Here is a 22,643-nt window from a genome sequence, read left to right as displayed (position 1 = left end):
ACTGACTGGAGAAGGAACTCAATCAATGCTACTCCCCTTTACTGCTGTCTGAATTCCAGCTTCTCAGGGGTGTGTGTGTCTGTCCAGAGCTGCGCTGTCCCCACTCTTCCCAAGTTCGCCCTTGGGAGGAGTTCTGACTGGGTTTCAGTTCCCCAAGCAGCCCCAAGACTCTCCTGGACACCTCTCTTGGTCTATCTGCCAGAAGTCCTCCTGGGCTGACGGGGTCCCACTCCTCCTCTCTCTGGGCTGGTTTCTCAAGATCCAGATCACAGGGCCACCCTGGGTGTTCTCTTCATTTCCAATTCGTTCCCACCCCTACCTGCCCAGGTGCAAACCCCACCAGGGCTGACCGCCTGGCAAGAACTGTCCGGGGGCAGGTGTGTAGGACAAGGACAGCAAAAGGCGTCCTGGTTCACCACTCTGCTGCCAGGCAGGAGCTGGCCAGTCCGGTGTCAGATTCCCATAGGGCAGACCCTGGAGGGAGGAATCCAGCTGCCCCAGTAGGTTGAAAAGGGCTAGGGAGAAGGGGACAGGAGACCATATCCTCCCCCTCCCTTCCCCCAGGAAATTCAGGTACTGGGGCAGGGAGGGGCAGGAAGAAAGGGTAATGTCCCCAGATAGGGTGGGTTGCCCAGGGCCATGCGTGGAATGTAGGGACTTTCATGCTACAGCTGGAGCAGTTTTAGATCCCGCCAGCAGTGGGTTGTGGGACCCAGGACAAGTCCCACCAAACACGGGGACTGCCTCTTCTGTGACTTGGTAACTGGGCGGAGGGGGTGCTCGACTCTGCCACCTGGGCGTGACCGGGAAGCAGGTGTGTGTGGGGGGGATCGGAGGCAGGCCGGCCAGGCGCGGGGAGCGGCAGGCCTCAGCGGCCCTGCGGCCAGCAGGGGACCCTGCTCGCGGGGAGCGGCCGGGGTCCTGCGGGACGGGACGGGACGGGACGGGACGGGACATGCCTGGCTCCTACCTGCAGGCCGTTGGGGTACGCGTCGCCCTCGGAGAGCGAGTCCACTAGGTCCTCCTCGTCCAGCGTGGCCCGCTTGTAGGTCGACATCTGCAAGGCCAAATGCAGCACGGACTCCCTCAGCGCCTCCATGGCTCGCGCCCGAGTGGGGAAGCGCCCGCGCCCCGCCCCGGCCGGGACACCCGAGCCCTCGGCCGCCCGCCCGCCCGCGCTCACCCCCAGCGCCGACAGCACGGCGGCCACCGGGCGCGGCGGCCACACGCTCCGCATGCTGCGCCCCGCGGTGCCGGTCCCCGCCGCCTCCGCCGCGGGATGGGGGGAGGGCCCGCCGGCGACGCGCCACCTTCGCGGGCGGGGCCTGAGCGGCGCGGCTCGGGTTCCCTCGCTGGTCTCGGAGCGGAACCCCGCAGGCCTGGAGCCCCGAGGAGATGGGGACCCCGGCCTCCCCCGCGGGGAGGACCCCGACTCAAGACCCTAGCAGGCAGGAAGGGCCTCTCAGAGTTCCCTCCTCAGTAATGAGGTCCCCAGTGCCAGTCGGTATCAGGCCTGGCAGTAAAGAAAGAGGTCCCCCCACTCTCAGCCCTTAGGTGGGTCCAGGGGGTGTCCCCATCAAGCTAGAAAGGCTAGGCAGGGGGCTGGGCGAGGAGGGGAGGGGAGATTAAAATGGCAGGTGTCTCCTGTCTGAGCTCTGATTGCCTCTTTCCTCTATCTCAAAAGGGTTGATTTTTCCCCCCTTCTTTTTCTGTTTTTGATACCCAGGGGCACTTTACCTTTGAGTCACATCCGCAGCCCTTTTTGTTTCATTTTGAGACTGAGTCTCACTAAGTTGCTTAGGCCTGGCTAAATTGCTGAGGCTGGCTCTAACTTGAGATCCTCCTGCCTTAGCCTCCCCAGTGGCTGGGATTACAGGAGTGAGCCATCACACCTGGCTAGCTCGGGGATTTTAAAGCTGGATGAATGAATTTCAGAAAATTCCAGGGAAATTTCTTGACATAGAATGAAAAAAGCCATATGCATTTGATTGGCTAAAGGGTAATCCGGTGCCTGCCACACTCTTCCTCAAAGGTTGTGTCCCTTCCTGGGTACATGAAGAATCGTAGCTTTGAGAGTGCTGGGGATGTAGCTCAGGAATGGACCATTCTCTTAAGCATGCAGAGGCCCCGAGTTCCATCCCCAGCACACAAAAACAGAACAAAGACATCATGGATTTGGACCAGGTCAAAACTCACGTTACTCATGTTATCAGTTGTTAAACAAACCAACCACGAAAGTGACCCTTGGGTCCCCCCTCCCACAGGAGAGCTCCACACAGGTATCCCTTCCCTCACCTTCCTCAACCCACTGGAAGAGTGGGCTCTCTTAGGTGTCCAGTGTTTAACACTGAATCCAAAAAAGGCCTAATCCAGCAGAATGCCAGAGGACACGCCACTTTAAACCATGGAGTGCCTGAACTTGAACATATTTTTCAGTTTTGGAAAATGCATTTTTGATCATTCCCAGTGGATTCTCACAACCACACACAGGTTCGAATGCGCAGGATCAGAGCAGGGAGATGCCCGACCAAGTTCTCAGGATCAGCAAGATGGTGGCTCCTCAGAGTGTCCTGGCTGCCACACCTGCTGTCTTGTGGTCTCCCCAGCAGCCAGAGCTGTCTTCAGAACCAAAGTTCTCACCTTGCCACCCCTTGCTTAAAAGCCCTCGGCCACCCCTGGAATGACATTTGCCAGGACCCCAGAGCCCTGGCCACTCCTGTCCCTTATCTCAGGCTGCTCCTCACCCACTCAGGCCCATCTTCTCTGGCATTCACGCCGTTCTTCAGATTCCCCAAGTTGCCCCTTCCCCCAAGATCTTTGTAGCTGCTGCTGTCTCCTCTGGAACTTTCTTCTTTCATCTTTCTCCTCTCAGCCAGCGCCTGTTTCAGGGCTCAGCTGAAATAAATGCCACCTCCTGCAATATCCCAGCCACCCACAGGAGCTCTGCACCTTCTTTATTAGAGAAGTCTGTTTGCTTTCCTTTAGAGAATTTATTGTAGTCTGTTAATACTTTGTTGTTTTTAAGTTTTCATTGTCTAGCTCTTTGCCTCTTCCCAAAATCACAAGCTCTATCTGGGCTGGGACCTTGTCTGGCCTGTAAGCAGCCCCTGGCATATAGTAGGTGCTCAACAAACAGCACCCTACTTAAAATGAATGGTAGAACAAATGGGGGGGGGCAAGTGTTAAAATGAATGGTGGAGCGAGTTGGGGAAGGTGCCTTTATATCCTCAAGATTTCTGTCTTTGTAATGTCTAAGTCCAAAGAAAACAGGGGCACAGGTCCTGGGTGAGCGGGGAGAATCTTAAAATTCTTGAAACTTCTGCCTCACTCCCCCTTGGTAGAAAAAAATCCCATTGTCCCCCTCAAAGAGAGAAGGGACTTCAGAACTGCTTCATTTGGGTTATAGCTGGGATTCTTCTACACCAGAACACTGGGTTACACCAAGAGACAGGAGTCAAAACAGCTCCTAAACTTCCTCATGCCAAAAATAAAAACTACCCCCCTTCCCATCAGCACCACTGACACGTGCTCTTGCTAAATCTACATACATTTATCGCCTGACTTTTGTTTCTGTAAACTGTCACCACTTCCCTGGGACCCGCAGAGGAGCAATCTAGTTCCTTCTCCCCAGTTTGATCAAACTACCTAAGATTCCTTTTTCCATCGTTGGTCTATTTCTTAGGTGGGCAGGTGGATGGCTGAGTCAGCCCGGCCCTGCCCAGGCAGCCTCCCTAACCTGGCTGCCAGTAGAGTGTCAAGTGCCCGAGGGAGAGGCCCTTGAAAACGAAGCTAAATCCCAGACATCTCCCCAGGAGCCCCTGGGTGTGAGGGATTGTCACCCCCTCTCACCCACCTGTTCTCAGAAGCAGGTCCGCTTGGCCCCTTTGGTGGAAAATGAAACTGAGGCTGGGCGTCACTTGCCAGTGTCCTTTAGCAAGGGCTTCCTCTCTCTCCTCTGTCTCATTTCAGAGACCTCCCTTTCTGGGAAGATCTCCTGACTACCCCCCCACCTGCTTGCCTGCTGTGTCCCAGGACAGCTCGCAGGACAGTGGGGTCTTCCACTCTGGACAGAAGGTCCAGAAGCTGGGTCTGTTGCCTCCAGGCCTCTCCTGAGGCTGCAGCCTCCAGATGTGTGAGCAGAGGTGGGAGGCAAGACAGGGAGGCTGGCCGAGGCTGGCCCCTGGCTCCAGGACCAAGGCCAGGCACCCTGAAGTCCACCCCGCCATCTGTAGCTGGGTGATACAGGAAGCTTATGTGCACCCCAAAACACTGAGATGGAGGCCTCTTTATTTTTCAGCACACAAAAGTTGAGGGCCCCCTTCCTGAAATACTGCTGCAGGCCCCCCCTCAAGGTGGGGAAGGCTGAGCGGGGCTCCGCTGGGTGGGGAGCATCATGGGGCCTCCTTGGTGAGTGACACTCCTACAATGGCAGCCCCACCCCCGGATGTGCTAGTAAGCCACTGTGTGGAGTCCCTACACCCCCTTAGGCTTGGCCTCAGCGGGAATTAGGAAGGGCAGGGGAGAGGGGCTGCACAGACCTGACCCCCACCGTGTGCCGCGAACACCTACTATGTGCCATGGATACCTACTATATGCCATAAAACAAAAAAAGTATCCCTCCTCTGCTCCACTCTGCTTCACTTAAAGACTGAGGATCAGGGAGGAGGCAGCACTTGTCCCCTCCTGTCACCAGGCTGGAGAGCAAGGACCAGGATCTTCTGCGCTTGTCTCCCAATCCTGTTGGTACTGACTTCACTAAGCAGCCTCCAGAGCCCAAGGCACAGCTAGAAGGTGGCCAGGCCTGCCTGGGGCCCGGACTCTGGTCCATGCATTTTGCGGAGGGCGGGCTGCTTCTCCAGGTGGGGACCTCACAGAGTCGGTGCCCCAGGAAGACCGGGGTGCTGGGCTGGCGGATGGCCAGCGTTGTGCTCCCTAATTGCCTCATTTGCGGTTGCAGATGCCACACCCGGCCCCAGGAGCGCAGGGAAAGGAGAACAACCTTGGCTTTGTGGGGAGTTTCCGCCTTGGTGTGCCTGCAGCTGCGGAGGAGGAATCTGGGCTGACTCCGGGCCTGGTGCTCACCAGAAGGGTTTGGCTGAGACCAAGAATGAGCAGTGGAACCATAGCTCCCTGCAGAATGCCCCGTCCCCCATGTCCCCGCTAGACGGGGAAAGTGCCAGAAACCAGATGAGGGCTGGAAGCCCTGCCCTGTGGAGATGGAAGGCCCGGGGTGGACGAGAGCGAGACATATAAATGCTCACATGTTTCTGACAACAAAGGCCTCATGGCCTGGTGCCACCCGGGCACGGCCCATTTGTCTGGACAGCGTTAGTCACTCCCATGGCTCTTGCGGTTGGTTTGCCAAAGGCAGGGGATCTTCAAGGAATCCTGGAACATGTTGGAGGCAACAAACAGCAGCCCCATGAGAGGAACTCGGAGGCCAAGGGCTGACGGCCACACCCTCAACTGTCTGCACACTCTACTCCGAAGCTCAGCTCCGTAGAGATGCCGTCCTGTGGCCAAGTGCCCATCAGTTCCTGCTCCTGGTGCCCGTCATTGGCTGGCCTGTTAAACTGTCACATGGCACCCAGGGCACATGCATGTTGCCTGTGAGCTAAATGCTTACATTCAGCAGGCACAGTGAGTAAAAGGCCTGTTCCAAACCTCAGTTTAGAGCCTTATTCTACAGTTCTAAGCGGAGTGACCTTGGGCAAGTGACTCAGTGGTCTCTCTGTGCTCAGTGGTCCCATCTGTAAAATGGGGGAAGATTAAGATAGTACCTCCCTCTAGGATAGCAAGACCCCATTAAAAATAAATGAAAGGGGCTGGGAATATAGCTCAGTGGTAAGTGTCCCTAGTACTGCCAAATAAATAAATAAATAAACGGGCACGGTGGGACACGCCCATAATCTCAGGGACTCAGAAGGCAGAGGCAGGAAGATTGCAAATTCAAGGCCAATCTGAGCAACTTAATGAGGCCCCAAGCCACTTAGCGAGATCGTCTTAAAATGAAAAATAGAAAGGACTGGGGATGTAGCTCAGGGGTAAAGCACCCCATCGGTTAAATTCCCAGAACTTAAATAAATATATAAAGAAAATAAACGGTCCCTCCCCCACAGGACTGCTCTGATAACTAATATAGACAAAGTACCCAAGCAGTGAGGGGCCCTCAGGGGGTGCCCGCCAGGTGTTAGCTGTTATTACTGTGCCTTCGTCACTTTATAAAATATCAGGTTTGAGGGGCTTCAGTTGATCTGCAATGTGTAAAGAACAACCCCCCCTCCTTGGACCGGCACTCAGGGGTTCCCCAAATGGCCCAGCCTCCCCCACCCATCCCCTGCCCCATCTTGTCTCATTCGACACAAGCTTGCGAGTCCCTGATACTTGCCAGGCCCTGGCTGCGAGCTGACGGGGCAGCTCTGAGTAGGACCTGGTCCCCACCTGCAAGGGGCCTGGGGCTGTTTTCTCCCCCACCAGGACGCTGCCTGCTCTACTCTAACTACCCCTCTCCATCTTGGGTCGCCGCCTCCTCCTCCAGGAAGCCCTCCTTTCCTCCCCAGTCAGAAGGAATTGTGCCCTTCCCTCCAGCGGGCCCCAGCACAGCACCTGCAGGATATTTAGGCCTCTGGGTGTCTACCTGCGATGGCCAGAACCTGAGGGGGCAGGCAGCCATTGCCTCACCTTCCCACCTGCTGGTTGGTTTATATCCCAGATTTTCACTAGGGGACAGGCATCTGTGATTTCACCATGAAAAAAACAGAATTTACGGCTTAAATAAACTTGAGGAAGAGTCAAATAGGATGACTGTGGGTAAAAGGCAAGACAGTAACAAAATGGCCGCCACTCTGAAGGATGACACCCTTAACATCACTATTACTTTTTGGGGCGGGGAGTACCAGAGACTGATTTGGGGCACTTGGCCACTGCACCACATCCCCAGCCCTATTTTTGTATTTTATTTAGAGACGGGTCTTACTGAGTTGCTTCTTAGCACCTCAGTTTTTGCTGAGGCTGGCTTTGAACTCGAGATCGTTCTGCCTCGGCCTCCCAAGCCACTAGGATTACAGATGGGCACCACCACACCAAGGTTTTACTTTTTGTCATAGGAGTCAGCCTCTATCCCTTTTTCCTTGGCTGCCAGGATCCTCACAGCCAAATCTGAAATTCACCTATTGGTACTTTCCTGGCCTTTATGTTTGGCTTTTCTTTGTTGACGTCTTCCACGATCCGGATTGTCTATTTCTAGAGCATATCATTTTACTGAATGTAGTTTAGTTGTAACCAACCATGAATCCTGTGGAATACAGTGAGTTAAAAATAACCTTATCAGGAACGTGCTTCCCCTAACACCCTGTCCTGGAAAGGCAGCTTCGAGACATTTACTTGGCAGTGGGAAGGCCTGGCCCAGAGGCAGTAAAGACAGACCCGGGCCTAGCCCCAGGTTCCCTGGCTCACATGACCTTAGCCATGTTGCTTTCCCTCTGGGGGCTCCATGATCCCACCTCAGGCCTGCTTCCCGCCATCTCCCCCACCCTGCCCTGGCCACTGGCTCGTGCTCTCAGGTACACTTTCTAGTCTTGGTCTTGGTTCCGTCAACATTTGGCTCTATCCCAACCCTGTTGCTGTCCTCAGGGCAAAAATAACTGACTGCCCAGGTGACCGAGGCAGCTGCCCACAGCCAGGGCCGGAACACAGTCGCCAGCAGGTTCGGGGAGCCCTTGATGTGATGACCAGGTGCTTTACCTCTGTGGTCCCCCTCCCCAAACCACGTCACCCGAGTCTGATTGTGAGCCACAAGAGGAGACCCACTTGAGGAACATCCTACAGAGCACCTGGCTGGGGCCCTCAAAACTGCAAGGGCATCAGAAGCCAGGAGAGTCTGAGAAGCTGTCACGGTCACGAGGAGCCTAAAGACACGCACAGTGACGTAGTGTGGCCTGCGGAGGGCACAGAAGAGGACGCTGGGCACCCCTAAGGAACGTGAGTGGGGTGTGGACGTCGGTGAGTCATAAGGCCCCAGTACTGGAAGCGCGTCATACAAGATGCTAATGATACGGGGAATTGAGAGTGGGGTGCCAGGGCCCTCTCCACACTATCATCACCATGATTCTATCTAAAACTGCTCTAAAGTTAAAAGGTTTATTTAACAAAATAACTGGCCATTCCCTGGAAGAGAAAGCAGTCCTTGACCGACACAGCTCTTCTACGCTCTCCTCTTACTTCTGGCTTGGGGTGGCCTTGTGGAGTCAGCCCAAGGAGCCCCATTTCACAGACGCAGAGACCGAGGCTCCGGCCAGGGTGATGCTGGCTATTGAGCAGCGCTGAGATGCAGACGGGGCCTTCCTGGCTTCCTCGGGGTCTCCCCATCTCCTGTGCCTCCAGACAATCTCCTGAGGAGCCTACGGGTCGCCCTAGTCAGGCTGTGGGACAAAGGGAGGGATGTGGCCACAGGTTGTGGGGGAGGAAGACTGCTTTGTGCCACCAAGGGGTTGGAGGGGCTGGAGGCCTAGCAGGGAACGGTGGCGGGGGTGGCGCAGGTGCCCCAGGGAGACACGGGAAGGCCAAGGGTAGAGGGGCATTGGGAGGTCAGCCTGCTCCCCCTTCCTTTGAGCAGCAGCAGCCCCCCCCAGCCCCCAGCCCGTGAGTCAGTCGCCCTGGTCTGGACTGCAGTCCCCGGGCTGGCACTGGCTCTGGAGCGGGTGGGAGAGACGTGCCCGCACACGCAGGGGCCAGGGAGCACTTGCCACTGGCCCAGGGCTGACTCACGTGCAGGGGCCCCGGGGGCATGGAGAACCCTGCCCAGCTGCCTTGGTGCCCAGGGAGGAGGCCATTCGTGCCAAGCCCCCCACCTTGCGGCACCATCTGTTCCTCCCCATGGGCCACCCCCTCACCCACCTGAGGGCCTCTACCCGCCTGCTGTGCCTCTGTCCAGGCCTCCTGGCTCTGCCCTCCTCGGAGGTCCTTCCTGGTCAGCACCCAGGCCCTGGACCTCCAACTCCACTCACCCTGGCCCCTCATCGGCCGTTGGGCTCGGGTAGAACTTTCTAAATGGATTTGTGCGACTCAATCACTCTCCGCCTCATGCAGAGCTGGCCGAATAAAGGCTCTCGGCCCCACCTCCCCCACCAGGGACCTGCTCCTGGCCCCTCACCTCTCACTGCTCCCCCGCACTGTGACTGGCTGCACCCCAACCGCCCAGCTTCCTGCTCGCAGGCCCTAACCCTCTCCTCCTTCTGTCCTGCTTGACTCCTACGTGCATCTTCCTCCAGGCGGCGGGACCCTTCCCCAAGGCCCCCAGAAGCTCGCTTCTGGCATCTCATCCCGAGGGAGTGGCTGGCCTCCAACAGGGGCTGTGCGACTTTGACAAAGGCATTTCCTGCTTGTCTGGGCTTGGTTTTCTCCTCTCCTAACAGGAGGCTCAGGGTGCCTTGTCTGTGGGGTCACTTATCCAAATAAGCTAAGTGAGACTCAAGGTCCTCAGCTGTCCCGGGAAACCTCAGCGCATGTGGCAGTGGGCTCTTCAGGAGCGAGAGACCCCTGGGGAAGAGCGCACGTGCCAGGCACAGGTGAGTTCTTGACTTTTTCCAACTCGGTGTAAACCACCTGGGCTGCAGAGGCTGAGCAGCCTGCCCAGTCACCCACCTGGTAAATAACAAAGCTGGATGTGAACCAGGTGTTTCTGTCCCCAGAGCTCACTGTATTGCCATGATAATAAATAAGGTGGTGGCCGCCACCTCCCTCCACCCTGCCCTGCCCACCAGCTTCATCCTCACCATTTTGGGCATTGCCTCCCAGCTGGGTTCAAGGGGCTTAGATGTCTTCTCTGAGCTTCGCTGAGCACCAAGTTCAAGGCAGACCAGGGAACCACAGCTGGCCCTGACCCTGGGGCCACCGCAGATGCCAGGGCACCTTCTCAAGCTCCGGCACCCTTGGGTGCAGCACGAGCGGGCTGGGTGAGTCTCCAGCTGGGGAGGCCAAGGGTGCCCGGACAATTTGCTGATCTAATCACATAAAACTCAGGACAAAGTTAATCTGTCTCATTTAATGATATTTATAATGGTGATGATGACCGTCCTGCCCAGTAATTAGGCGCAACCAGGAAACAGCTCATGGAAACGGTTGTTATAATTAGTATTTGTGCTACCCAAGTGGGAGGGTGGTGGCTGAGAAAAGGGAAGAAGAAGTAGATGGAACAGGAAGCTTTGGGGACTCCCCAGATCGATGAACCCCAAGCTGACCAGTGCATGAGAAGGATCCCGTCCGACTCTCACGATGACTTCCTGATGTGGGCACTGTTACCCCTTTTCTAGGGTGAGCAAACATGCTCAGAGAGGTCACTTATCCAGAGTCACAGGGTCATTGAGTGGCAGCCAGGGTTCACCCAGGCTTGCCCATCTCCTCCTCCAGCCCAGGTGATGTCTTGGGCAGCAGAAGCGACTGGGAAGAGGTTGGGAGGTGGCAATTCTGGTGCCACCTTTCCCTGGGTGTCAGCAAGTGACTTCCCCCTTTGGATTATAAGAAGGAGTGCGTCAACCTGGGGTCTGGGTGAGAGTGCAGCTTTGGAGCCAGGCTCCCCGGAGTCTAATCCTTGGGCACATGAGCCTTGGAGGGCCAGGGTCTCCTCACAGAGCTGTGAGGTCAAACAGCAAGAAAGACTTAGAACCAGGCGTGAATCGTATCCCCATTAGTGGGGAAGGAACAGGCTTTGCAGTCAGTATTTTTCGTCTATGAAATGGGGAGGTGGTGGCTGGATCAGAGCAGTGGTTTACAAATATACAGATTTTTAATCCCATGGAGCCATTTATTTTTAAAAAAAGAAACTCAACATGGGTGGAACACTGTGGCACACACCTGTATCCCAGGGGCTTGGGAGGCTGAGGCAAAAGGATTGTAAGTTCAAAGTTCAGCCTCAGCAACTTAGCAAGATGCCATCTCCAAATAAAAAAATAAAAAGGACTGGGGATGAGGCTCAGCAGTTAAGTGCCCTGAGTGTGATCCCTGGGACCAAACAACAACCACAAGAACCTTGATCTAAGCCAAGCTGCTGCTTCTGTCCTCAATGGCCTTGTACCCTGACCCTGAACCTGGTCCTCTCAAAGGATCCAAGAAACAGAGTTTGAAAATCTCTCTGAGAACTAATGGCTCTAAAGCTCCAAGACTGCATGCAAGGTGGGCACAGAAAGTCTCAGCCTCCGTGGGGACGGTGCTCAGCATTACAGGGTGGACACACGGGCCGTGGCACAGGCAGGCCACCCTCATGGTGGATTCCCTGAGGCCTGCTGGCTGCTGCGTTCAGGCTGCACAGCTGTCCTCCACGGAGGTGGCTGAGAAGCAGGGGGAGAGCGCTGCAGCTGGTCTGGCCGGGGCCCCACATCCTGGCCCAGCCATGTGGCCTAGAGCAGTTGGTGTCAGGGTCTCACTTTCCTCAACTGTGAGATGGGGTGACAGCACCATCCTCATTGGGTGTCATCAGGACAGATGGACTCAGGTGTGGGAAAAGGCTCTGACAGTGGATGGCCACCCCAGATGGGCACTTCCTGTTCCGGAAGGCTGCTGTCTCTCCTTGATGACTGACTCTGGGAGCCACACTCCACAGGGCCGAGCTCCAACCCCAGCGCCTGCCGGCTCCGCATGGTGCCTGGTATGCAGTAAGTGCTCAGCAAGTGATTGCTGGGCTCAGGTTTGGGGGACAACAACTATTGGCCAGGTGGCTCCCTGATGCCCTTGTGCGGCGACAGAGCTGCTGAAAAGGCTCAGTGCCTCCTCCCGGCCTCCATGAGTGGGGTTCTGAGCTAACATGTGGACCAGCTCCCCGGGGCTCCGCTGGGGACCCGTCTTCTGTCCTCAAAGGCCAATCATCTCAGCAGCCACTTCACAGAGGTTCTGACGTCTGCTTCCTGAGCACCTACCACACACCAGGCCTTCGCCACCACCCTGCAGGGTAGATAGTGCTGCCCGCACTGGACCGAGGAGGGAAGCGAGGATTGGAGAGGTGATGTGATCAGATCAGGGCCAGGCTGCCCCTCCACAGTGCCCGGGACCAGCAGCTGGCCTGGAGGGCTCCCCTGGGGTGGAAGCTGCTGGAAGGTCTGGAAAGGCTCCAGGGACCCGCCCAAGCTGCTGGGTGCTCTCACCCAGGACACAGAGCTGGCTCCAGGGGAAACCGGCAGCCTAGTCCAATCACCTCCTCTGCGAAGCCGTCTTTGACCAGTCTTGCCCCTCGCGCCTCCTCTGCTGCCACCGTGGGTCCTGCACCATACCCCAGGCTGGCACCAAGTGCACCACACATCAGTTTACTAGTCCTGCCAATGCCTCTCTGGCTGTGTGTCCTGGGCAACCTCTTTGATCCTCAGCTCTCTCATGGCGGGTGATAACAGCACAGATCTGGAAAGTGGTGGTGAACAGCAAACTGGGAAAACCCAGTAACAATGGCAAAAACTTATTTAGCACTTACTGCATACCAACACAGGGACTTGCCTGTAGGATAAGGGCCAGAGGGGAAGGTCTATTGGTCCCACCCTGCCATCCCCTTCAAGTTCCAGAGAGATCACAGACCCTCTTCCCTGCAACTCTGGGCTTTGGGGGTGTGGCCAGAAGGCACAGGAAGGGAATTCAGGCCTGGGGTGCAGGCCCCGCCCTGTGCTCCTGGCCCCGCCCCTTTGGGTGGGAGGTGAGGATAGAGGGGGCTGTTCTGCCAGCTGATCCTTATCTTTCGTCCTGCTTCTCCAGGCAGCAGGCCTGTCTGGACGAGTCCCCAGGGAGTGGGCATGCCCAGCCACTAGCACCCTGGGGGAGCAGCCGTCCTGACCTGGACGCACTCACCCAGGACACATTCTTTTCCCTGTCTCCCACCTCCTGTCCCTCCTGGGCTGGGCTCCCTCTCTGCAGGGTCCTGCTACTTCTCCCCTTTCCACACCTCTGGTGGCTCCTCGTGGAGCACTGGCCGGGCCGGTGCTCCTGACTCCACCACTGGCTTCTCTCCAGGCACTGCTTACAGTCAGGGTTCCTCCAACCGCCTGCCAAGGTGCCCGGACACCAAAACTGCCGGTGCCAGGGCAGACCTGGGGGCAGCACCCCTGGTGACTGGCAAAGCTGCAGCCCCAGCAGCCTCGGCCACCACCCTGCTCCCTGGGGAGGCCGTGCAGACTGTGGGAACCCAGACACTCAGGGTCCAGATCCCAACCCTGCCAAGACCTCGGTCTGTAACCTTGAGCTGCCCCTAATCCCTCCCCAGGGCTCAGTTTACCTTCATCTGTGAAACGGATTTATGAGCACATTGTTCTGAGGACTTCAGTGCCTTCTAAGGCAGCCCTTAGAACAGGACAGAAAACAAAGGAAGCCCTGGACAAGTCTCAGCTATGACTGCCACAGACACTGCCCCAAGACCAAGCTCATGGAGCGGCTGACCCTGGATCTGGCCCACCGCTGTGTAAAAGTTTTTGAAATGCCAACTTTCTGGAGATTTTGGAGATGACATGAAAATCAGTATTTCCAACTCTCCTTTAAAAAAGAAAAAAAAAAGATAGCAACAAATAAAAAAAGACTGGGTGATGCTGGACCCACATTCTCTCGTGGTAACTGCCCACTGCAGCTGGGGGGTGTGTCCCGAGGACAGACCAAGTCCCCAGGCTCCACAGCCCACCCTTTCCTCCTCCGCATGGCCCAGGACTGCCTCACTCTTTACCGCGCAGTGTCACTTGCAGCAAAGAGAAAAGACACATATTTCTTGGAGTTTTGTCTGAGTCAAAAGTGGGAAAATGATTTGTGTGACACTTCAAAATGTGTCAGACTAATCCATGGTGACAGACGTCAGAACAGTGGTGCCTCTGAGGCTGGAAAAGAGGGAACTTTCCGGGGGATGGAAATGTTTGGGAAATGTCGGCTACAGGGATCCCAAAGTGCTCATGAGACAGCAGGGGACCACCGAGGTGGACAAAGGCTGAGAGCATTCAACAGACCCCTGGGCACGGTAAATAGACTCTGGGCTTTGAGGAGGGTGCTTTACTCTTGGCAATGGACCTGTCGGGAGATCCTGATGAAACCTCAAAGCAGATGTCTGCAGAGATGGAACTGTCATGGGGCGGCCTAAATAACGCCCAGCTTCACTGAGTCAACTTCCAAATCACTGAGTTTGGAGGTCACACAGCTGGGCAATATGTTATTAGTTTCCCCCAAACTGGCTTGGCTGTAGATGACACTTCTGACACCCAGGGTACGATGCTAACGGTCGCCAAGGTTACATTACAGGGACCCAAAGGCTGTTTTTGCTGAAAATCCTGAGTCTTCCCTTGGGCCGGTGGCTGTCTGATGGCGATCCTGGAACAGGGCCCTTTCCCCTTTGCTGCCTTCACTTTCGGGTCAGATTCCAGTGGGCTCCGCTACCTGCCCGTGTGCTTTTCCAGCAGTCATAGCACCCTGAGCACCAGGAGCCCTCAGCCCTGTCCTGGAGCCCGGATGGAGCCAGAGGCCGGGGTATTGGCCCAGGAGGGTGGCACCAGCCACAGGGCAGCTCAGCAATTCCTCAGACAAGTTGAAGATAACCTCCGGGCCATCGGAGCCTCATGCCAGACTGTCTCTTGGAACCCTGCCCAACCAATGCAAAGTCCCCAGGCTTGTGCCCGGCTCGCCTCCCCCTGTGTCCAGGGACCAGCCCGGCCTCTGGGTCGGGCTGCTGCCTTGGGCTGAAGTCCCCGTTAACGCCGCCGTCCCTGTATATCTGTGTTCACTTGACTCAATTCCGTTTCCACTGTCACTGAGCCAACGGGTCCCCTCTCTGGTGTCAGTTACATGGCTGTCTGCATTTGTCAAAGCTCCTGGCCCGCGTGCTTTGCCTTGTGTAAGTCGCTGAAGCAGAAAGATGGGTCAGGACGGTCTCACATTTCAAGGAAAATAGGGAACTGATTCCTCCGGGCGTGAAGAAAACGCCACCCGGGTTTAACACACTGACAGCTGTGATGGACACATAACTCAGGATGCCTCTGGGAAGCCAGCCCGGCTCCCCGTGCGGTCCCTGCTCACTGGGAGCCTGAGACGTGCGGTTCAAGGCCAGGAATGGTCCATCCTCAAAGAACGGTCCAGACCCGCGGGCCCTGACACAGAGCCGTCAGCTGCGTGTGGCTATTCAACTTAATTAAAATGGAATAAAGTGAAAAGTTCAATTCCTCATTTGCACAAGTCACACATGGCTCCCTGACAGCATAGACACAGAACTCACAGATCCTTGCGGAAAGTCCTCCTGGACAACAGTGGTGTGTAGTCGCCAAAGCTGGGCTCCCTCCTGGTCTGGTGCCAGCCTAGGCCTCGGCAGGGCAGCCCGACCAGGCGCGCAGAGCGGCTCATGAACTTGTGCTGAGCTGAACGAGGAGGAAGCCCACAGCAAGGCCTGGGTTGCAATCCCAGCTCTGGCTCTGGACTGTGGGCCTCCAGCAGACCTGTCCTCTACAGGGGACAGTCCCATCAGGACTGGGCCCATCCACAATGTTCTCAGGGGCACTCAGAGCACCAGGGACCAAGAAAAAGCCCGTAGGGGGACTGATGCGTCAGGAGCGGTACCTGCCCGGCCAGACAGCGGGGGCACGGGCGGTGTGAGGGCCAGGGCACCTCTGCTTGTGAGGGTGGCCTCTGAAAATGGGGGCAGGAGGGCGAAGGTTAGCGAGGCTGGGCGCACCGCGAGCTTGGGGGAGGGCTCCTGAGCCCAGGGAAACTGTCCCCTTCCTGGAAGCTGGATCCTGAGCTGGAAAACAGCACCAGACACCCAGACTGCTGTGGCCAAGGTGACAGGACAGGGGCTACCTTGATCCCTGGGGAGCACGGACCCCCTACCTGGGAAGGCTGAAGTAGGGACTCACCATCAGGGCCGCTGGGAACAGAGAGGGCTGGCCAACCCTGAGCCAGAGCTGGCTTTGTCTTCCCAGCACCCACCCTCCCTACCTAGGCATGGCGGGGCGGGGTGTCCACACTCCTCTGTTCATTGGTTCATGCCATGAATACTCACCATGTCCCCGGGGAACCGGGAATGAGCTGCCTGCCAGGAAGGCATCACTGAACCCGAGTCCTGGCCCTCAGGAGCACAAACTGCCCAATAACACAGACAATAAACAATGTTGCTAAGAGTAAAAATGATTGCCTCTAACATTTACTGAGTGCTTTCTGTATGCCAAATACTGAGTGCTTTTTCATGCATTCTATTTAATCCTTACAAAATAATCATATGTATTTACTGATCTGATCTGAAAAAACTGAGGCACAGTAAGGTCACGTATGTCATCCAGTAAAGATGACCCAGCTCTCAGTGGTGGAATTTGAGATCTGAACCCAGAAACCCGAGTCCCTAACAGTAGGCGGACGGCCTGACTGCGGAGAGGAGTGGGCAGTGTGAGGAGAAAGGACAGCAGGGAGGTACTGAAAGGAGTCAGGGAAGGCCTCTGTGAGCTGGGGACATGCAAACTGAGACAGGAACGTCCAGGTGTCCATCATGAGAAGAGCACTTTAAGCCCTTGGCAAGAGCAAAGTCCAGAGGCAGGCAGGTGGCGGGCACCTGTGATCCCAGCAACTCCAGAGGCTGACGCAAGGGAATTGCAAGTTTGAGGCCAGCCTGGGACTCTTAGCAAGACCTGTCTCAAAATAGAAATCTTTGAAAAGAACTGGGGTTGTAGCTCACTAGCATGTGAGGCCCTGGGTCACCCAAATACTGGGAAAAAAAAAGCAGGGCAATATGGTTGTAGGAGGGGGTGACCCTGTCTGACCCTCCCAGGCCCCATGCCATTCTACAGATGAACTGAGGCCCTGAGGTGAGGCCTTGAGAGAAGAAACCCACCCCCCAAGGAAGCCGATCAGGAGCAAAGCCAGGGCAGGACTGGAAGCCAGGCCTCTGCATCCCTGGCCCAGGCTCCTTCCAAAGCCCTGCACCCCTGGCCACCCATGCTAAGGGCTCAGCACCGAGCCAACTCTTGGGCTCACGATGCCAGGCCAGCTGAGGGGTCCCCTGTCTTCGTGTACCCAGACTCTACCTGCCTCTGAGTCCAATGCGTGTGTGTCAGGCCTGGGCGGCCCCCTGCTCAGAGTGCACGCTACCCCAGGCAGGCTGCGCGGTGCTGGCCGAGGTGACGGCACTTCCACCGTGGTGAGGCCAGGCTGCCCCCTGCACTTGCTCTGAGCGGCGGGAGTGAGGGCTGCCCTGTGGTGGCCACAAGCAGGTTTTGAAGTCAGACACACTCGGCTCAGCTGTTAGGAGCTGTGTACTGAGCGAGCCCGGCTGCCTCTGGAGCCTGGGTTTCCTCTCTGTACACAGGAAGGGAGCAGTGGATTCCCCACTGAGGATCTGAGGGTCAGAAGACACAGAAGAGGGCTGGGGATGTGGCTCAAGCGGTAGCGCGCTCGCCTGGCATGCGTGCGGCCCGGGTTCGATCCTCAGCACCACATACCAACAAAGATGTTGTGTCCGCCGAGAACTAAAAAAAATAAATAAATATTAAAAAATCTCTCTCTCACTCTCTCTTTAAAAAAAAAAAAAAAAAAGAAGACACAGAAGAAAGTACCCAGTATGGTGGCTGGGGCCTCATGTACCACAACGGCAGGGTTGTCTTTTCTTTTTTTGGCGCTGGGGATTGAACCCAGGGACACTTAACCCCTGAGCCACATCCTCAGCTCTTTGTATTTTGAGACAGGCTCAGGGTCTCATCAAGTTGCTGAGGCTGGCTTTGAACTTGTGATGCTCCTGCCTCAGCCTCCCGAGTTGCTGGGATTACAGGCGCGTGCCACTGCAGCACAAAGGCAGGTTTTAAACACTGTTGTCACGGTCATTGATGTGAGGATGCCAGCAGCGCAGGGGCCCTCAGGAGATCATGCCTTGCACTCCAGAGGCCTTTCTGGTCCCTTACCCTCACGGGGACTGGAGCCGGCAGCTTTCTGTACCACTGAGGAAAATAACGGAGGGCTGGAAATGGAAGCTCCACCTCGCTGGCTGAGAGCAGCCCACCAGGCTGCACACATGGGGCTGCTGCTCCTGGGCCTTGGGCTCTGGACAGGAAATGGGAAGGGATGGGTAAACCTTTGTGGCAGGCAGCCAGGCCCAGGTGAGGCCCTGCCCACCAGGGAGCCTGGCCCCGCCCACCAGGATACTGGGCTGCACCTTGAGCATCCTTGCTGGGTAGAGATCTGGGGCAGGACAGAAGAGCCTGGCTCATTGTTTCCCTAATTAGGCAGCAGGTCACATACCTCTGGAGCCCCACAGAGGGTCTAGAACAGGGTCTCTTCTAGAAAACTGCCTGCCCTGCTGTTGGCATGGTGGGCTCCCCCCCCCCCCCCCCCCCGGGACTGGTGGCCTTAGAGATCTTTGCTATTCTCCACCTACAGGCTTCCCTGATGCTGTTTCCTTTTTCTCTTCTCTTTCAAATTTTTTAGTGTGAAAGAGAAGGGTTTATTTATTTATTTATTTTGGTACAGGGATTGAATTCAGGGGCATGTGACCACTGCGCCACATCCCCAGCCCTATTTTGTATTTTATTTAGATACAGGGTCTCACCAAGTTGCTTAGTGCCTCCCACTGCTGAGGCTGGCTTTGAACTCACGATCGTCCTGCCTCAGCCTCCTGAGAGGCTGGGATTACAGGTGGGCGCCACCACACCTGGCTTATAGGATTTATTTAAGTGAAAAGAAAAGAGACTGCTCCCTCAGGTCAAGAGGGAGCCCAGTGGGGGCGTCCTCCCTTATACTGTTCTGTCAACTAGAAAACCTCACTTTCAGCTCTTTACTCAGAAAAGGGCCAACTCTGGGGGCTCAGCCTAAAATTCCCTGTATCTGCAGCAGGAGCAGCTCCCTCCTCCCAGCTGGGGCTTATCAAAGGCTCTCAAGACTCAAATATCCTGCCAGGGCTGGGCCACCAGGGGGACATTAGAGTCCACCAACGCAAGGCCATCTGTGTAGGCCTCCCCACGAATGGCAGAGCACCCCTCACTGGGGGAAAGCCCTCTGTGGAATTGGGGTTAAGAAGGAAAGGGGTGTTTGGCGGGAAGGAGGGGTGAGGCCCGAGGGAGCTCAGGCATTTGTTCCTGAAACTGTCCCATCAGACAAGGAAAACGCAGCAGGGCCCTCAGCCTGAGCCCTGCCCAGCACCTGACATGGAGCTCGGCAAACTGGCTGTGTGACCTCAGGAAAGTCCTAGCCCCGGCTGAGCCTCAGCCCCCTTCCTTGTAAAGAGGGCTCATACCCACAACCCCTGTGAATGAGGAGGTGAACGTCCTGAGCACCCCGAGGACCTGGCCTGGGTGTCACGGCAGGCTGGCACCTGGGCTGATGCCGAAGGTCCTCGAGCTCCACTGCAAATGCCTCGTCCGGAGCACTGTCCCCTCTGGCCTGCCCAGGGCTTCCCTGGCCAGCACCAGCTGAGAACTCCAGAACCCGGGCAAAGCGCCAGAGCTTCTCAAAGCCACCAGCTTCCCACTGAGGGCTCAGTGGTCCAGCCAGAGCCTTCACTTAGAGCTTATCGCAGCGGGCGCTGGCAGGAGCCTGGTGCTGGTCCTCACTGGCTGGGGCTGGAGCTGGACCAGGGCAGCACCCCACAGCCTCTGAGGGGAGCCACAGGGCTCTGTCCCTCCCTTCCCTGCCACGCAGGCCACCCGGGGCGCCTCCCAGGCAGGGTCCCGCAGGCTCACCCCCGGGGGCCAGGAGACAGGAAGAGAACCCGGGCTGGAGTGGCAGGCGCTGTGGGCAGGCCTAACTCTTGTCACTCCCGCAGTGTGACCTGGAGCAAGCTGCTCAGGCTCTCTGTGCCTGTACTCTCCCCTGTGGGTGGTGAATCGGTGGCCCCCCGCTAGGCTGCTGAGGGGACAGAACTGGATCTTCACTAGGCGTCTGGAGTAGCCCAGCACGGGGCAGTGACCCCCTCGGGGGGCTGAAGGGAGAGTGAGTGGCTGAGCCGCAGGTCTGAGCTCCACTCTGTGACACAGGGCCCTTCAGGATCCGCCCAGACGTCCCCTCCTGCGGGTCAGGGTCACGTGCTTCCGCCCAGCTCCCTTACAGATGGACATTTGTCCCAATAACTCCTCCAGCGCCTGGTTCAAGTGCCGCTCCCTCCGTGAAGCTTCCTCGACGACCCTCAGGGTCAACTCCTGCCTGGTTTGATGACAAACATCTTGGCTTGTCTGAACGGAGGGAGGGTCAGGGATCAGGTGGGAGGTGACACAGGAGTTCAGGTGATGGTGTGCTGTGTCTCCCCGTCCTGATCCAATGGCCTGCCGTCCCTCACTCTCGTCCCTGAGCTTAGCCATCTTGGCGGGCAGAGGGCCGGGTCAGGCTCCCCTCGCAGCGGCCTGGAGGACAGAAACCTCCCCGGGAAGAACTGACTGGCCAGGCCTCATTCTTGTGCCAGTTCTTGCAACAGAGTAGGGTGGGGCCAGATACTGTGACTGGCAGGGGGGACAGTCCCCCCCCAGGAAGGCAGCTGCTCTTAGCCAAAGCAGGAAGAGCAGCCCGTCCCCAGAGCCACGCGACAGAAGCCCCCCGCACAGTCCTCCCTGTGTTCCCACCGCGCTCTGCAGCCCCACGGGGCTCAATGACAGCTCAGGGACTTGGGTCTGGGTGGCTCTCTTTGCTGTGGACCATGAAGTTCTGCAGGAGCGGGCTCCGGGCGGGTTGTCCCTCAGCCCCGCCCCTCTACCTGATGTCAGTCATCAAACCGTCCTGGAAACCATGTTGACAAGGACACTGCCACCCACCTCTTGGGAAGCAGGATGCGGGTCCCTGACACGCCCCCGGAGAAGCACACTCAAAACTCACTTCCCTGCGCCTGGGGGCTGGGAGGGAGGGGGGGGATGGTGAGGCTGACTGACTGGGAGGTGGGCTCCTCCCGGGGACAATGGCTGGGTCACAACCCCAGGGCCTCCCCTGGGCCCAAGGTCCAGCCCCTCCTCCCTGTGTCGTATGCTCCAGCCACAGGGCGCAAGGAGAGCACCCGGCTGGCACAGCGCTCTCCTGCCCATCGTCACCATGTCATCAGAGGCAGGACACAGGGCAGGCAGGCGTGTGGCAGCCCCGACACGCAGATGGCCTACATGCTTGGCCTGGCCCCCCGCTTCGGCTTCCTCATCAGTAACAGCATGACCACCCCACGTCCAGGAGTACTGGTGAGAATAAGAATGGTTCAAAGGTCACGCAGGGGGACGCGGGCGGCTGCCCACTGGATTCTCCCCCCGCCTGCAGGCTCGGTACTGGCCCCGGCCCCCATTTTGCAGAGATAAACCTACAACTCAGAGATAGGAACTTGTGACAGAGCCAGGCCTGTTTGTCATTTCACTCTGCCCCTCTGCCCCCCAAAGCTCCCTCCAGCCCTCTGAAATCCCGCCTCACTAAGAAGTGCTTGTCCCCACCTGCACAGTACCCAGGCCTCACCGGAAACCGCTCCCCACATCTAGCCCGGCAGAGGGGACCCGCGGCCAAACCAGATGCTGCTGAGCTGCCTCTGCCCAAGGAAGCCCCCTGGCTCGGCTTCCCACCAGGTCCCCGCTGCCCCCACACATCCATGTGTCGTGCTTGCCTGGGGCTCTGCAGGGGACCCAGGAGGATCCCCTAGTGGGGAGCGGAGGACTGATAGTTGCTGACCGTGGGGGAGCGATGGTCGTACTAGCTCCAGAGGACACGAGTGGCCCATGTGTGGACTTAGCTCAAAGCAGTCCCCAGGCCCTGAGGGGTTGGGGGAGAACCAGGGACAGGAGGACGTGACAGTGGGGGTGGGAGGATGGATACTAGGCTCAGAGTCCACTGGAATAAGCTGCTGTCCTAATCTTAAAGTAGGAAGAGCAAAGGTTTTGGAACAGTAGATCTTGGGGTGAATCCCTGTAATTTATTGCTGTGTGTCCCTGGGCAAGTTGCCTCACCTCTCTGAGCGTGTATCCTCATCTATAAAATGGGAACATGTACACCCACCTCATTAGGCCTGGAAGGAATTACAGAGGAAATCCAGGAAAAGGCACACAGGAGTTCAAGTCCTACCTGCTGAGGGACACTGCCTAGGTGTCACTGCCTAGGTACCAGCTGTGACACTGGATGCAAATGTCCTGGCTCATGGGCAGCTGGAATGACCCTGGGGGTTTCACCTGAGCAATAGAGTGGCTTGGGTTATGGACGCAGTGGTAAGACGAAAATGTTGCTGCTGTAATGACAACAGCAGTAGCAGACACGGCAAAACTGCTTCTTGAGCCATGACTTCGTTCTGGGCCTTTGCTTGCGGTCTCCGTGTGTATTCTAGTTTACTCATCCTGTGACTCCATGTAAGAGATGTGCAAGTAGAGGCACAGAGACGTTAAGTAACCAGCCCAAGGCCACCCAGCTGGTGGATGAGATAAAATTTGAATCCAGGTCTACCTTACTCTTATCACTCTGGAGTCCTGCAGAGTGGAGTGGAAATCCTGGTCAGAGAAGCGTGGCTAGGTCAGGCAGGTGTCCCTGCTTGGGACATTCACATGGTGACATTCCCAAACCCCCTCTTGGGCCCCCCAAATCATGGCTCTGTAGCCATCCAGCCGGGCCCCTCCTTCCCCTCTGGGGCTTGGCTCTGCTCTGCTCCCGCACAGCTCAGGAGCCAGTTTGCAATTTCACAATTAATAATTAGGAACAAGTTTTCTTCTCTTTCAAGAGGGATTTGCTAG

General features: G+C 57.0%; 1 protein-coding gene across 3 annotated transcripts in view; it reads right to left on the bottom strand.

Moving 5' to 3' along the window:
• The window catches only part of ECE1 (endothelin converting enzyme 1), a 96,867-nt gene that overhangs the window by 50,995 nt on the left and 23,229 nt on the right, over positions 1 to 22,643 (bottom strand). The window contains exons 1-2 of one of the 3 annotated variants that reach the window (XM_081306253.1): positions 1,184 to 1,343; positions 971 to 1,057 (exon numbers count right to left, since the gene is read on the bottom strand). In XM_081306253.1, coding sequence (XP_081162379.1) covers positions 971 to 1,057; positions 1,184 to 1,237 — 141 coding nt within the window. In that variant the 5' untranslated portion in view covers positions 1,238 to 1,343. Of the gene's footprint in view, positions 1 to 970; positions 1,058 to 1,183; positions 1,344 to 22,643 lie in introns of those variants that run through there. The other 2 variants (XM_081306252.1, XM_081306254.1) reach the window with 2 other exon arrangements.

This window comes from Spermophilus citellus, assembly GCF_964194105.1.
Source record: "Spermophilus citellus genome assembly, chromosome: 9".
NCBI classification, from domain to species: domain Eukaryota; kingdom Metazoa; phylum Chordata; class Mammalia; order Rodentia; family Sciuridae; genus Spermophilus; species Spermophilus citellus.
The sequence above is the reverse complement of the archived record's forward strand: the minus strand, read 5'-3'. Positions and strand labels throughout refer to the sequence as shown.